Source organism: Ovis aries, chromosome 10, assembly GCF_016772045.2.
Source record: "Ovis aries strain OAR_USU_Benz2616 breed Rambouillet chromosome 10, ARS-UI_Ramb_v3.0, whole genome shotgun sequence".
In the NCBI taxonomy this organism is placed as follows: domain Eukaryota; kingdom Metazoa; phylum Chordata; class Mammalia; order Artiodactyla; family Bovidae; genus Ovis; species Ovis aries.
The window spans coordinates 70,849,711-70,866,104 of NC_056063.1; the positions used below are offsets into that span (position 1 = coordinate 70,849,711).

Genomic DNA, 16,394 nt, shown 5'->3' on the forward strand with positions numbered 1-16,394 from the left:
TAATTATGCTATTGATATTTCCCAGTCACACTAAGATTGATAATTAATTTAAGTAGATTTTGATGTAAAGTTTTTCCAGTGATTATATCCTCAGTTTGCGTGTGTGTACTTAAGCCCATGGTCCCAGGAAGCCTTTTTTTTGTTTTGTTTTTTAAAGAATCAAGTCCTCCTTTCTCTTCTTCAGGTTTTCTCTTAAGATAAAAAACTTCTTCAACATTTTTTTCTTCTCTTAATGTTCAATAGTCTGGAGGATATTTTGTAGCACGCTGGAAAGTTATTTTATAGATAATGTTTTCTAAATATATATTTGCAATTTTATTATTAATAATTACATTAAATTTTGATGTTTTATATTTTAATTCTGTTCTGTAAGCATTGGGATATAATGTAAAGAGGTTAAGGTAATAACATTCAGTATTTTGGGATATTTAGGAACCTGTTTTATTCACTGGAAGAGTGAGGAACAATCTGGATCCTTTTAATGAACATACAGATGAGGAACTGTGGAATGCCTTAGAAGAGGTAATTTATTAATATTAAATATCAGTATCCATGCGTGTACATTTAGAGTACTGCAGGCAATTAAGAGGAGCTTAACAGTTTAACTGACTTTGTTTACCTCCTAGAAGAACATTGATGACATGTGTACACTTATAATGTTTATTAATTGATGATGATGAAAACCAACAATATAATGCCATGTTTCCATCTTAGCTTTTTTCCTTAAAACCTTGAATGACTAGACACATTATCTTGTCCTTTGCAGAGCACTAAATTAGACATTAAAGTTGTGGGGTCAAATTCTACTAGTGATCTAGTGATGTAATTACCCTCCAGTGTTCGTTTTATTCCTCTGGTCTTAGGGAACATCTACTAAGTGGAGAAAATAGTAGTTTTTCATTATTAACTGAAAGATGTGAATGAGATCAGGCCAATAAAATGAGGAATTTTCATACTAAAGGGTCTATAAAAGTATATTTTATAGCTGGAATGTGAGAAGAAGACAGAAAAAAGAGATTCATGCAGTCATGTCTGACTCTGCGATCCCACAGACTGTAGCTTGCCAGGCTCCTCTGTACATGAACTTCTCCAGGCAAGAATACTGGAGTGGGTTGCCATTCCATCCTCCAGGGGATCTCCCCAACCCAGAGATCAAACCTGAGTCTCTCACACTGCAGGCAGATTATTGTCTGAGCCACCAGGGAAGCCCTGGAATGTGAGAATGATTATTTATTGGTGATTATGTCATTTTAATGCTGAAGCATGACTGCAGGTAACAGAACCCTGGAGAATGTGCTGAGCTTTTGTATGGAGAGGTTCATTTCTTGAGAATTTTCTGTCATTTGTGTCATGTTTCCCCTTGCCCCACTTCTTTGAATTTCCTTACCCTTGCATGAAACATTTTTGACTATTATCTTGCTGTTTGTTTAAATATTTATTGCAAATTATTTTGTATATTTGCCCTCATTTTACAAGTTGATTCTACTGAGGGCAGAAACTCTAGACTTCTAAACCACAGATAGTCTTTGAATTTTTCATAGGACCTAGCTCAGTCTTTTGCTTCTGAAAAGTAAGCACACGCATTCCTATACACTAACAATGAAAGATCAGAAAGAGAAATTAGGAAATAATCCCACTACCATTGCAACAAAAAGAATAAAATATGTAAGAATAAACCTACTTAAGGAGGCAAAAGATAAGTACTCAGAAAACTGTAATTTACTGACAAAGGAAACCAAAATTGATACAAACAGGTTGAAAGATATATTCTTGGATTGGAAGAATCAATATTGTGAAAATGACTATACTATCCAAAGAATCTACAGATTCAATACAATCCCTGTCAAATTACCAATGGCATTTTTTTCATAGAATTAAGGCAAAAATTTTACAATATGTATGGAAACACGAAAGATCCTGAATAGTCAAAGCAATCTTAAGAAAGAAAATATGAAGCTGGGGATTAGGTTCCCTGATTTCAGATTACATTATTAAGTTGGCCAAAAAGTTCATTACATACGATATTATAGAAATACCAAAATGAACTTTTTTTGACAAATTCAATGCAGAGCTGCAGTTGTCAAGATGGTATGGTACTGCCACACACACACACACACACACACACACACGCACACACACAAAACAAAACAGAAATATAGATCAAGGGAACAGTACAGAAAGCCCAGAGATAAACTCACATACCTATGGTCACCTAATCACCTAATCTATGACAAAGAGGGAAGAATATAGAATGGAGAAAAGACATCTCTTCAATAAGTGGTGCTGGAAAAATTGGATGGCTACATGTAAAAGAATGAAATTAGAACACTCCATAATACCATATTGGAGAAGGAAACGGCAACCCACTCCAGTATTCTTGCCTAGAGAATCCCGTGGACATAGGAGCCTGGTGGGCTGCTGTCCATAGCGTCACACAGAGTCAGACACGACTGAAGTGACTTAGCATGCATGTATGCATTGGAGAAGGAAATGGCAACCCACTCCAGTATTCTTGCCGAGAGAATCCTGTGGGCAGAGGAGGCTGGTGAGCTGCTGTCTATGGGGTCACACAGAGTCGGACACGACTGAAGTGACTTAGCAGCAGCAGCAGTTAATACCATATACAAAAATAAACTCAAATGGATTAAAGACCTAAATGTAAGACCAGATCCAATAAAACTCTTAGAGAAAACAAAGGGAAAACACTCTTTGACATAAATACTAAATTTTTAATTGCTCTCTTCATTTCAGAAAAGTGTGGCATAGTTCCTTAAATTTTTTTTCGTTACAAATCTGGATAATTGTTCGTGTTGTTTTGAATTGATGTATTTTTCATTTAGTGTTACCCTTACAGGCAAGCTCTGAAATCTGTAATATGTAGATGAACCTTGACTGTAAGCAGGGGGGTCATACATTTCCAGCCAGAAATTCTGGTTTCTGAAGGATGTCAGCACTGAGTCTTTACACACCCACCTGGCTTTCTAGCAACATGAGGATTTTGTTTTCCTAAATCAGGCCAATTGCTTTACCTTTTCCTGCCCCAAAAGAAGTGCACCTCTGATTTCATTTAAGTCTTTGAGTCTATAGTGAAATTCTAGAAGAGAAGAGGGGAGAGCAGTTAACTATCAAATATAATAAAAGATAGGATGATCCAATGATCTTGCTGAAGAATGCTGAAGAAGCTGCAGTTGAAAGTGAAACAGGAGAGTGAAAAAGTTGGCTTAAAATTCAACATTCAAAAAACGAAGATCATGGTATCTGGTCCCATCACTTCACGGCAAATAGATGGGGAAAACAATAGAAACACTGAAAAACTTTATTTTGAGGGTCTCCAAAATCACTTCACTTGGCGACCGCAGCCATGAAATTAAAAGACGCTAGCTCCTTGGAAGAAAAGCTGTGACCAACCTTGACAGCATATTACTTTAAATGTTACATTACTTTGCCAACAAAATTCCATCTTGTCAAAGCTATGATTTTTCTAGTAGTCATGTGTGAGTTGGACTATAAGGAAAGCCGAGCACCGAAGAATTGATGCTTTTGAACTGTGGTGTTGGAGAAGACTCTTGCAAGTCCCTTGAACTGCAAGGAAATCCAACCAGTCCATCCTAAAGGAAATCAGTCCTGAATATTCATTGGTAGGACTGATGCTGGAGCTGTAACTCCAATACTTTGGCCACCTGATGCAAAGAACTGACTCATTGGAAAAGACTCTGATGCTGGAAAAGATTGAAGGCAGGAAGAGAAGGGGGGTGACAGAGGATGAGATGGTTGGATGGCATCACTGACTTGACGGACATGAATTTGAGTAAGCTCCAGGAGTTGGTGATGGACAGGGAAGCCTGGCATTGTGTAATCCATGGGGTCGCAAAGAGTAGGACATGACTGAATGACTGAACTGAATTGAACTAACTGATCTTGAATTCACAGGACAGATTTAATGGTGAAATTATGACATCTTAAGAAAAATACTGGAAGAACTGGTAAATTATTTTTCTATTTGTTTCCCAGCTGATATATTTTTTCACAGATTCTCAGGTAGAAAAATTACTCTAGAATTTTTGAACACATTCCGTGGACAGAGAGGCAAATTTTATCTAAATTCTAAAAATGATGAAGTGTTGGAAAGGGTAGATAATACTAAGATCTGTCTTTATTTTAACTATATTTGGAGCTTTCTATAAAAAGAAATAGACATGAGTATATTTCAAAAGTGAAGTTTGTGGTTTCCGTATATTGCTTCTGGAATTTACCATGTTAACTTTGCTAATATCACTTACAGAAATCATCCCATCATTGTTTTTCTCTAGGAACTGCTTATTTGACTGTTTTAAAGAAAACCTACCAAATCTTTCTTTGAAAACATACACCTGTGATAAAGAAAAATTCCTGAAGAAATAGGATAATGGGGTGATTTATCACTCTAAGTGTGTGTGTGTGTGCATGCTTGATCATGTCTGACATTTTGTGACCCTCTGTGGAACTATAGCCTGCCAGACTCGTTTGTCCACGGAGTTTTCCCGGCAAGAAATATTGCAGTGGGTTGTTGTTTCCTCCTCCAGGGGATCTTCCCAAACCAGGGATTGAACCCTCATCTCTTGTATCTCCTCCATTTGGTAGGAGGATTCATAACCACTGTACCACCTGGAAAGCCTGTCACTCTAAGAGGTATCACTAAATCAGTGAGGTCAATTTTTATATGAACTCAAAACCATAGTTATTAGTGTGTAAATGGTGCCAAACTGGACACATGAACCCAAACTCACAGAGGTGGCCTGAGAGTGAGTAGGAGGGAAACACTATGTTTTCCTCTTTTAAAGTCCTCTAGTTCTGTTTTCTCCTTCTTCCTTGAGAGAGATGGACATTCAGAAGGGAGGCAGTACAATGGATTCTGCCCATCTCATCTTGGTTATTTTTCAAAATATGCTGAAAATACATTTTTCGTATACTGAAAACTAGCCACCTTACTACAAACTGACAAAAATTCATCAGTTAATTAGTGCTGATTGGGGCGCTAAGAAGCAAGATAATGCCACAAATAAAACATGAATGTACTTGAAGAGGAAGCACCTTATCACTCAAAGGTTAAAAGAGCACAGTAGATAAAACTCTCAAGATGAATCACTAATGTGTTGCTTCTGTTAAAAAAATGAAAACAAAGCAGCTAGGATTCTGGGATATGAAGTTAAGCATATGGTCTGTCCTGTCAAAACTGGGGAAGAAATCATGCAGTCAAATGTTCGATGTTGATAGTGTCTCTGTTTGGACAGAAATGTGTCTCATCACACAGGAAACCGAGATACAGAAACCTGGGCATCAGCAGCCTCTGCATCAGGAACCACGTGGTTCGTCCCTGCGGTGGAGACAGGTCACATGTCCACTTCCAGGCCTGTGTTATGTGAACGGGCTCTCCTTTACTTCCTTTACTGCCAGTCCTGCTCTAGTGAAAGTTCTTCCCCATCTGTTGATTGCATTTCAGTTTCTCCTTCAGTCCACACCAGCCTTTCTTTTTGAAAAGTAAGAAGGTTCCACAAAATATAGAAACCTTCTGACATCTGTGTTGATCTCCTGAGAGGGGTGTTGGTGCCTGGTTGGTAGATTCAGTACACGTAGTAGGTTACATTAAAATGTTTATAGTGATAGAAACAGGGCGCCTTCAATTTCAGTGTATTATTTTTCAATTTTGCTATATTCTGTTATTTTCCCAAACTCAAAAACAGTCTGAAGGATTCTCTACTGAGATGTATAGTTTTGAATAGTATTATTTACTCTGTTTTCCTTAAATCATAACTTTTTCAGTGCTTTCCACTGTTTAAAGTGTGAGGTTGTGATATCTTGGACCCAGTTAATTGTTATAATATATTCCTTTTATATTTAAACTTAATAAGAAGATAGTATTATGTATAAATTATTTATATATGTGGATTTATTTTCTAGTTTATTGGAACAGATGTGTTACACGATGAGATTCACTCATGCCTTCATACAGGCAACAAATATCTCCTGAGAGCTTGTTAGACAGGCAGTGTTGCAGATTGTAGGGCTGTCACAGTCATAAAAAGACAAAATCCTTACCCTTGGAGCTTAAAGTCTCTTGGAGAAGATGGAAAACAAGTCAATGCATATGTAACGAGGTCTCAGTGTTGATACATGCAAAGGAGGACAATGGAGCAGAACATGAAGAAAGGCCAGCTGACAGCATTATTATTGGGCAATATCTATTGATCTGTCAAAAATTCTACATGTACTGATTCATTTTATACTCTATCAATGTTAGGAGGTACCCATCTTTATAATTATAATATAGTCTTAGAGCTTAGGAAGCTAAGGTAGAGTAAGTTTAGAAACTTGCCCAGTTGGCAGAGCCAGGCAGGACTTATGCCCAGGCTGTCTGGCTTCAAGTCTCCATTTTTTTTTTTCCCTTTGGCTGTGCTGGTTCTTCATTGCTGCTTGTAGGCTTTCTCTAGTTGTGGCAAGCAGGGGCTAATCTTCGTGGCAGTATACAGCTTCTCACTGACATGGCTCCTCCTGTTGTGGCACCTGGACTCTGGAGCACACAGACTTCAGTACTGTGGCCTGCAGGCTCAGGAGTTGCAGCCCGTGGGCTCTAGGGTATGGGCTCAGTAGTGTGGCACATGGGTTTACTTGCTCCTTGCCACGTGGGATCTTCCTGGATCAGGGATGAAACCCATGTCCTGTGCATTGGCAGGTGGATTGTTAACCACTGGACCACCAGGGACTCCCAAGCCTCCAATTTATTGTTTTAAAATTTTCAAATCATAGGAACATGGAAGGAATAGTATGATAACACATATACACCTTCACCTGATTCATCAGCTGTTAGTGTCTTCCCATGTTTTCTCCATCAATATAATCTACATTTTGCTGAATTGTTTCTAAGTTGTAGAAATGTTTATTAAAAGTTGGATTTCACCTTTAAATACAAAAATGTAAACCTTGTAAGAACAAGCACGTTCCCTTATATGTCCTAACACAGTCATGTCAATCAATACATTTAAAAGTAATATTATACTATTATCTAGTATGTTTTCAGATTCTCTAATTGTAGCTCCTAGTTATTATTGTCTCTGCTTCTATTGTCCTTTTTTCCCATTTTAATACTTAATTATAATTTGATTTTATCATTATACTACAGAGAGCCTTCATATTCATATATTCTCATAACCATCCCTGATTTATAAATAAAGACAGAATCTCAGAAATTAACATTTTCTGAAAAACATTTCCCCTCACAACCCTTTTTCCTTGTGACTCCAATATGGACAAACTCAAAGGAAAGTATAAAATCAAATTAGTGATGAGATGTCATCCAAGTCAGAGGCAAGTGTGAGTCAGGATGTCAGTCTTAAGCAAGTCCAACCACTTGCACCACAATCTAAATCTTACTCTTTAGATTTTATGTACTTTTCATGCTAACACTATCTACAAATACCATATTTAATTCTAACTCAGGATTCCTTTTTCATGGGATCAGACTCCCATCTGGAACACAATTCAGGTTCACATTCATAGATGTGCTCCAGCATTTAGGATACCTGAAAAAAGAAAAATTAAAAACACTGCTCACTCATCCTTGGTGTGTTGTTATCTGACATTGTAAAGTGTCAGATAATTTATCAACCATCACTCATCAATCTGTTGGTCTCTTAATTTGGAGTGTATTTCTTCTTTGTTATTCAACTTCAAGTAAAGCCTGAGTTTGGTTCTTGCTCTATAATACGTTTCCAAAATAAATATTTATTGAACTTATCCCTACCACCAAATGTAGTTTCAGATTATCTTTGGCAGTTAAAAGTTTGTTTTTTCTAATCTTTGGAGTATAACTTTATGAAGATAGATTAATATAAACATCACCTATATCCATATTCTGGGGGAAATAAGATGTTGTGTTTTATTTTTCATGAGTTTTCATTCGCTATAAGACATTTATGACACCGAGGAAAATGCATTTGATTGGTCCAGTATTTATAGAAGTAAACCTGGGAAAGAACCATCACCAGAGCAGGTTCCAGGATTACTAATGTATAAGGTGCAGTTTGCAATTGTTTGAATTTGTGTATTTTCAGTTCAGTCACTCAGTTGTATCCGGCTCTTTGCCACCCCATGAACCGCAGCATGTCAGGACTCCCTATCCATCACCAACTCCCGGAGTCCACCCAGACACATGTCCATTGAGTCAGTGATGCCATCCAACCATCTCATCCTCTTTCATTCCCTTCTCCTGCCCTCAATCTTTCCCAGCATCAGGGTCTTTTCAAATGAGTCAGCTCTTCACATCAGGTGGCCAAGTATTGGGGTTTCAGCTTCAACATCAGTCCTTCCAATGAACACCCAGGACTGATCTCCTTTAGGATGGACTGGTTGGATCTCCTTGCAGTCCAAGGGACTCTCAAGAGTCTTCTCCAACACCACAGTTTAAAAGCATCAATTCTTCAGCATACAGCTTACTTTATAGTCCAACTCTCACATCCATACATGACTACTGGAAAAACCATAGCCTTGACTAGACAGACCTTTGTTGACAAAGTCTCTGCTTTTTAACATGCTGTCTAGGTTGGTCATAACTTTCCTTCCAAGGAGTAAGCGTCTTTTAATTTCACAGGTGCAATCACCACCTGCAGTGATTTTGGAGCCTCCCAAAATAAATTCAGTCACTGTTTCCACTGTTTCCCCACCTATTTGCCATGAAGTGATGGGACTGGATGCCATGATCTTCATTTTCTGAATGTTGAGCTTCAAGCCAACTTTTTCACTCTCCTGTTTCACATCAGCAAGAGGCTCTTTAGTTCTTCACTTTCTGCCATAAGGGTGGTGTCATCTGCATATCTGAGGTTATTGATATTCCTCCCAGCAATCTTTATTCCAGCTTGTGCTTCTTCTAGCCCAGCATATTTTCATGATGTACTCTACATATAAGTTAAATAAGCAGGGTGACAATATACAGCCTTGACGTACTCCTTTTCCTATTTGGAACCAGTCAGTTGTTCCATGCCCAGTTCTAACTGTTGCTTCCTGACCTGCATACAGGTTTCTCAAGGGGGCAGGTCAAGTGGTCTGATATTCCCATCTCTTGAAGAATTTGCCACAGTTTATTGTGATCCACACAGTCAAAGGCGTTGGCATAGTCAATAAACAGAAATAGATGTTTTTCTGGAACTCTCTTGCTTTTTCCATGATCCAGCGGATGTTGGCATTTTGATCTCTGGTTCCTCTGCCTTTTCAAAAACCAAATGTGCTGGTAAGATTTTATCTTCAGAGAAAAAGACTTATTGTAAAAATTTTTGAAGTTTTTTTTTAGTGTACCAACTCCTATGCAAAATGAACATTGGGAAACTTGACTCAACCATAAAGATTGTTTTAACTTTTCTGTTTAAACCACATTGGGAGAAATAGCTTCATTTTTTGAGAGACTTCCTTAACTAATCCCTCTGTGGGGTTTCTGGAGGCTATCCTGTGGCACGGATGAGGGAGACTGAGATCTTTCTCTCCTGACTTGACTCCACCATCTTTCTCAGTGAACACTCTTTGGAAAGAGCTCTCCACATCACCTGGCTGTACATGTAAGATACATAAGAAGTCCTGAGGACGTCAGAGTTCTAATGTGTAAGAGGCTTGTCTACTTCAGTAACAGTTTGCTTAGGAAAATGTCATTCTTTCTGTATCCACAGGTACAACTTAAAGACATCTTTGAACATCTTCCTGGTAAAATGAATACTGAACTAGCAGAATCTGGGTTGAACTTAAGTGTTGGACAGAGACAACTGGTGTGTCTTGCTCGGACTATTCTCAAGAAAAATCAGATATTGATTATTGACAAAGCCACATCAAATGTGGATCCAAGGTATGGAGCTGAGGTCCAGGAAAACTTGAATCTGAATCCTTGAATTCTAAAGGTGGTAAATGGAAAACATTTAGTGATGCTTAGAAATGTTTCTAAGTGTTCTCTTGGCCTCATGGATATTTCCTAATAATATTAATTCCAGAAAACAAAGGAAAAACCAGGACATGTTATATAGGGTTAATGGTGTTATAAGGCATACTGAGAGAGCTAGATTCCTAAATCCAGCTCATTATAATCTCAAGCAATTTTGAGGGAAGACTATTTCCCATTTTTGAAAAACATTAAATTTCTAAATAGACTTTTTATACTTAGTTTTTTAGGAACAAGATTATACATTAAGGTATTGATTTTTAAAAACATTATTAAAAGTATCATGATTTTTTAAGTCAAAAGTCTGCTTTCCCTGTTTTTACTGAACTAAATCAATGTCTTTGATTCTAGAACTGATGAGTTAATACAAAAAAAAATTCGTGAGAAATTTGCTCACTGCACTGTGCTAACCATCACACACAGGTTGAGCAATGTCATTGACTGTCAACGGATATCGGTAAGACTCATACCACTTTAGTTGTTTTCATTTATGTTCAATTTTTCAATGTATCCTTCCTTGTAAAATTTGATAGGAACCTCCAGTAATGTAATTTTCTGTTAGTTTCTCCTCTCTTTCCTCAAAATTGTTGTTGTTCATTCGCTCAGTCATGTCTGATTGTTCGTGACCCCATGGAGTTCAGCATACCAGGCCTCTCTTTGCTTCACTATGTCCCAGTTTGTTCAAACTCATGTCAGTTCAGTCCATGACATTGTCCAACCATCTCATCCTCTGTCATACCCTTCTCCTCCTGCCTTCAATCTTTCCTAGCATCGGGGTCTTTTCCAATGAGTCAGCTCTTCACATCAGGTGGCCAAAGTATTGGAGCTTCAGCTTCAGCATCAGTCCTTCCAATGGATATTCAGGGTTGATTTCCTTTAGGATTGACTGGTTTAATATTCTTTCAGTCCAAAGGACTCTCAAGAGTCTTCTCTATCACCACAGTTTGAAAGCATCAATTATTTGGTGCTCAGCCTTCTTTATGGTCAAACTCTCACATCCATACATGACTTCTGGTAAAACCATATAGCTTTGACTAGACAGACCTTGGTTGGCAAAGTAATGTCTCAGCTTTTTAATACACCATCTAGGTTTGTCATAGCTTTTCTTCTAAGGAGCAAGTATCTTTTAAATTTCTTGGCTGCTGTCACTGTCTACAGTGATTTTGGAGCCCAAGAAAATAAAGTGTGTCACTGTTTCCATTGTTTCCGCATCTGTTTGCCATGAAGTGATGGCGCTGGATGCCATGATCTTTGTCTTTTGAATGCTGAGTTATAAGCCAGCTTTTTTCGCTCTCCTCTTTACTTTCATCAAGAGGCTCTTTAGTTCCTCTTTGATTCTGCCATAAGAGTGGTATTATCTGCATATCTGAGGTTATTGATATTTCTCCCGGAAATCTTGATTCCAGCTTGAGCTTCATCCAGCCCGACATTTAGCATAATGTACTCTGCATATACATTAAATAAGTAGAGTGACAGTATACAAACTTGACGTGCTCCTTTCCCAATTTGAACCTTATTTATATTTCTTGCTTTAGAAATAGACACCCCTATTTTATTGTACTTCCCGGATACTATGTTTTTGCAAACTGAAAGCTTATCATAACCCTGCATCGAGCAAGTCTATGGGCACCATTTTACAAACAGTATTTCCTCATTCCAATTCTCTGTCTCACCTTTTGGTAATTCTCATTATATGTCAAACTTTTTCACAATCATAGTTTCTCTGGTGATCTGCACCATCAGTGTTACTGCTCTGACTTGCTGAAGTCCCCTCTGTTGGTTAGTATTTTTAATGGAAATGCATTGTTTTTAGGCTAAGGTCTCTACATTGTTTTCTCAGACATAATGCTACTGCATACTTGATAGGCCAGTGTCATGCAAACATAGCTTCTGTATGTTCTGGGAAACCAGAACATTCATGTGACTCACTTTGCTGCCATATTCACTTTGTTGAGGTGTTCTGGAACTGCACCCACACTGAGGGATAACTATACCTCGTTCCTTTCTGGAAAACAGGTGACTGTCTATTCTGAAAGCTTTAATGTGGGTATAAAGACGAGTCAATCTGTTTCAAAGCCTGATGCTCCAGAGGGCAGGTGACCGGCCTCAAGGAGTAGCTGGGGAAGTGTCAGATGCTGATAAAGGGCATAACCGACAGGGTTGTCACCATAAAGTCCTATCACTGCAAGTGATAAGGTGTAATAATTACATTTTATTGCATGTGAATACTTCTGCAGAAAGATAGATGAATATGTTTTTTAATTCTATTTTTAATTGAATCTAATCCATAAAGATATTTTTTGTGTTATAAAAAAGCAATAAATGTGAGAGGACGAAATAGGAAAATAAAAGAAAATCTCATAAAGGGAAGGTTACAAAATACCCACTACCAGAAAGTGGCGGTTATATAGTGCCATAATATTATTTGGATAATGTTAGAGCCATTTTAATAATTTGTTTTATTCTGCAAAACAGAATATTTCAGTACCAGAATTTTTATGTATTCTTAAAATTCCCCATGTCATTTATTAATTTTCCACAGCTCAATTCTTAAAGCTGCCTAAAATTTCATCATAGGGATAGAGCATAATTAATCTAAAACTTAGACATCTATATATTTTCCAAATTGTCACTTTTATCAAATATCTTGAAATGATTAGATGGATATGGTTCTGTTCACTGTAAGTAAATCCGAGAAAGGGCTTTTTGGGAAACAACTGTGACTTAATTAATAGCTTTGTGTATGTGTTGTCTCTCCTAAAGGATTTAGCCACTTTGATTCATTAAGCACCATTCATGTGTCAGGCATAGAATTTGATTCCACAAGGAAGTTCTCTCAATATTAAGTTTATTAAACATGATGGAGTCATAATGACAACTAATATAATCTTCCTTACTTTCTCTGTTGCCACAAAACAGTGGAGCAAGACAGACAAATTAGAAATGCTCTTTATCCTAAGACTCACCACTCTCTACACTAGAGGGTTCTTCCTGCAGTTTTTGAGAGTAGCTGGGTGCTTGTGACCTGCTTTCTCTGCCGCCAACAGCCGACCTCTTCCCTCCAGTCTGTGCACACTGCCACCTTCATATCACCCGGATTCTCCTGTTGGTGTGAACAAAGGAAGCATGTGACAATCTGCAGTTGCTCTAACAGTGTTATCTGTGGTCAACACTTTCACTGTCCTCAGAGAACTCTCTGGAAATGAATGAAGAACCAAAAGCAGAGCTGAGAAACTCAGATCCCACCTTTTCTGTTTATAGTCCATCTTATGGTTTTATATTCTTTGTTTCTTCCTCATCTCAAACCTCTTTTTAGAATTTTTCCCACAGAAGTGAAAATCAGAAATGGTTGTAACATCCCCACCTGACTGAACAGCTCAACCTAACTAGAGTTTTACTTAAATTCTGTTTTTTATCTTAATGGAACTTTTCTTTCATGAACCTACATGCTGTAATTAGAACATTTGAGAAGAGAAAAGCTCCTTCAAAAACACTCCAAGAGATTTCACTCAAGTTTTCAGAGGAAAGATAACTAACACTGAGGTAGAAAGTACAGTTGGGAAGAAGAGATACTTTATGGGGGGTGGCACTTATGTGCAAAGGCAGCAGCTTTGGGAGAGTGGCTGTGGAGGTCACCCTGACCCAGCGTTCATCCCTCCCCAGTGAGAAGAATGATTTACTATTTCAAGACCCAGGAAAGGATTTTGAGTTAATACTCACCACATTGTCCAGTCACTGAGAAAATCACAGGCACCCATTTTCCCAATGAGGACCCACCTTCCAGGGTTGGACAGCTGTCCCGTGTCATCACCAGGCAGCCAGAGACAAATCTGACACTCAGATCTCCCCCTCCCCACTCTGCTTGTTGCACAGTGGGAACTCTCTCCATTGATGTCATCATTTCCAGCATCTTTCTTATCAGGCTTCTCCTCCATCCTCTCTTGGGCACCCCCACCTCTTGGTGCACTGACCCACCTCTCCCTGCATTCTTCTTTATCACTGATGACATCTTGCCAGTGAAAAGGATCAAATTGTCTTGCAGTGGGTCCATTTCATTTTTATTTCTAGGATAGCTGTCTGGAATATCTGCACATAAACAAGCTTCATAAACAGATCTTCATTGAGCTTATGTAACTGACTTACTCATCCAACATAATGTAATTTTTACTTAACCTACTAGAGCTTGATAAGCAGTTCAGGGTTGGGGTTCCTGGAGAGATCTTAGGATTTGGGGATTGTTATCATACCAACTAGAATATGTGGTTTCAGTTCAGTTCAGTTGCTCAGTCGTGTCCAACTCTCTGTGACCCCATGAATCGCAGCACGCCAGGCCTCCCTGTCCATCACCATCTTCCGGAGTTCACTCAGATTCATGTTCATCGAGTCCGTGATGCCATCCAGCCATCTTATCCTCAGTCGTCCCCTTCTTCTCCTGCCCCCAATCCCTCCCAGCATCAAAGTCTTTTCCAATGAGTCAAGTCTTTGCATGAGGTGGCCAAAGTACTGGAGTTTCAGCTTTAGCATCAGTCCTCCCAATGAACACCCAGGACTGATCTCTTTCAGAATGGACTGGTTGGATATCCTTTCAGTCCAAGGGACTCTCAAGAGTCTTCTCCAACACCACAGTTCAAAAGCATCAATTCTTCGGTGCTCAGTCTTCTTCACAGTCTAACTCTCATGTCCATACATGACTACTGGAAAAACCATAGCCTTGATTAGACGGACTTTAGTTGGCAAAGTAATGTCTCTGCTTTTGAATATACTATCTAGGTTGCTCATAACCTTTCTTCCAAGGAGTAAGCATCTTTTAATTTCATGGCTTCGATCACCATCTGCAGTGATTTTGAAGCCCCCCAAAATAAAGTCTGACACTGTTTCCACTGTTTCCCATCTATTTCCCATGAAGTGATGGGACCGGATGCCATGATCTTCGTTTTCTGAATGTTGAGCTTTAAGCCAACTTTTTCACTCTCCACTTTCACTTTCATCAAGAGGCTTTTTAGTTCCTCTTCACTTTCTGCCGTAAGGCTGGTGTCATCTGCATATCTGAGGTTATTGATATTTCTCCCGGCAATCTTGATTCCAGCTTGTGTTTCTTCCAGTCCAGCATAGTTAATAGTTTATCTTGGATTATGAGAAGAGTTGGGGACCTAACGGGAGATTGTAGGAGCTTTTTCTTATAAGGGATGTTAAAAATCCAAAATTATACCTATTTTTCTGTACATAATGAGAATTTGGATTTGTTTTATGTTTATTTGTTCTGAAATATCTAGAGTCTTTTACCAAACCAGTAAATGTAAAGGCTAAGTTGGTAAAATTCTATTTCTGGCCTTTTTTCATCTGTGTCCCATCTCAGCTCTTGTAGCCCCTACATGAGCCTTGGCTTTTAAGTTTGATTATGTTCCATTTGTTTTTGCTTTTATTTCTTTTGCTTTGGGAGACTAATCTAAAAAAACATATTGTTTTCATTTAGTTTTATAGTTCCCAGCCTTATATTAGATTTTGAAGCCATTTTGAGTTTATTTTTGTGCATGATGTGAGGGAGTGTCTAATTTCATATATTTTCAGGTGTTCAGCTTTCCCAGTACTATTTACCATAGAAACTGTCTTTTCTCCAATTCTTGCATACTGTTTCATAGATTAATTAACGTAGATGTGTGGAGACCAGTGTTTTAAAACTGTAGTTTTTCTTCTTCAACATCAGGAGTGGTAGTTATGTTCTGTTATGCTATGCTTAAGTAGAATTTCACATTTGAGACATCTAAATTGACATGCCAAGTTACAGGGCTTCCCTAGTGGCTCAGATGGTAAAGATTCCACCTGCAATTCAGGAGACTTGAGTTTAATCCCTGGGTCAGGAAGATCCCCTGGAGAAGGAGATGGCTACCCACTCCAGTATTCTTACCTGGAGAATTCCATGGACAGAGGAGCCTGGTGGACTACAGTCCCATGGGGTCATAGAGAGTCGGACATGACTGAGCAACTTTCAGCAATTTAAACTGAACGTTTAAATTATTATGCAGATGTGAAAGTGAAAGTTGCTCAGTCATGTCTGACTCTTTATGATCCCATGGACTGTAGTCCACCAGACTCCTCTGTCCATATGATTTTCCAGGCAAGAATACTAGAATGGATTGCCATGCCTTTCTCCAGGGGATCTTCCCAACCCAGGTTTCGAACCTGTGTCTCTTGTGTCTCCTGCATTGCAGGTAGATTCTTTACCCACTTTACCTTGGAAGCCCATTAAGTGTATGAAACAGATTTGATTTTCTCGGACTCTTTTGAGAAAGCTGCCCTTAGCAGTGATTCACAGTACTAAACAAATGATTAACAGGAAAATGGCCTTTATGAGACTAGTAAATGTTTCCAATTAAATGCAAAGGATTAAATTTACTGTGGTACCTATATGTTGAAAAACAACCTGTATGTTGTTTAGAGTTCC

The 16,394-nt window shown here is 38.4% G+C and overlaps 1 protein-coding gene across 1 annotated transcript in view; it reads left to right on the forward strand.

The window, feature by feature from the left end:
• Positions 1 to 16,394, forward strand: part of LOC101109370 (ATP-binding cassette sub-family C member 4-like) — a 151,072-nt gene that overhangs the window by 124,555 nt on the left and 10,123 nt on the right. The window contains exons 26-28 of the mRNA XM_042255125.2: positions 433 to 522; positions 9,690 to 9,862; positions 10,304 to 10,409. Coding sequence (XP_042111059.2) covers positions 433 to 522; positions 9,690 to 9,862; positions 10,304 to 10,409 — 369 coding nt within the window. The remainder of the gene's footprint in view (positions 1 to 432; positions 523 to 9,689; positions 9,863 to 10,303; positions 10,410 to 16,394) is intronic.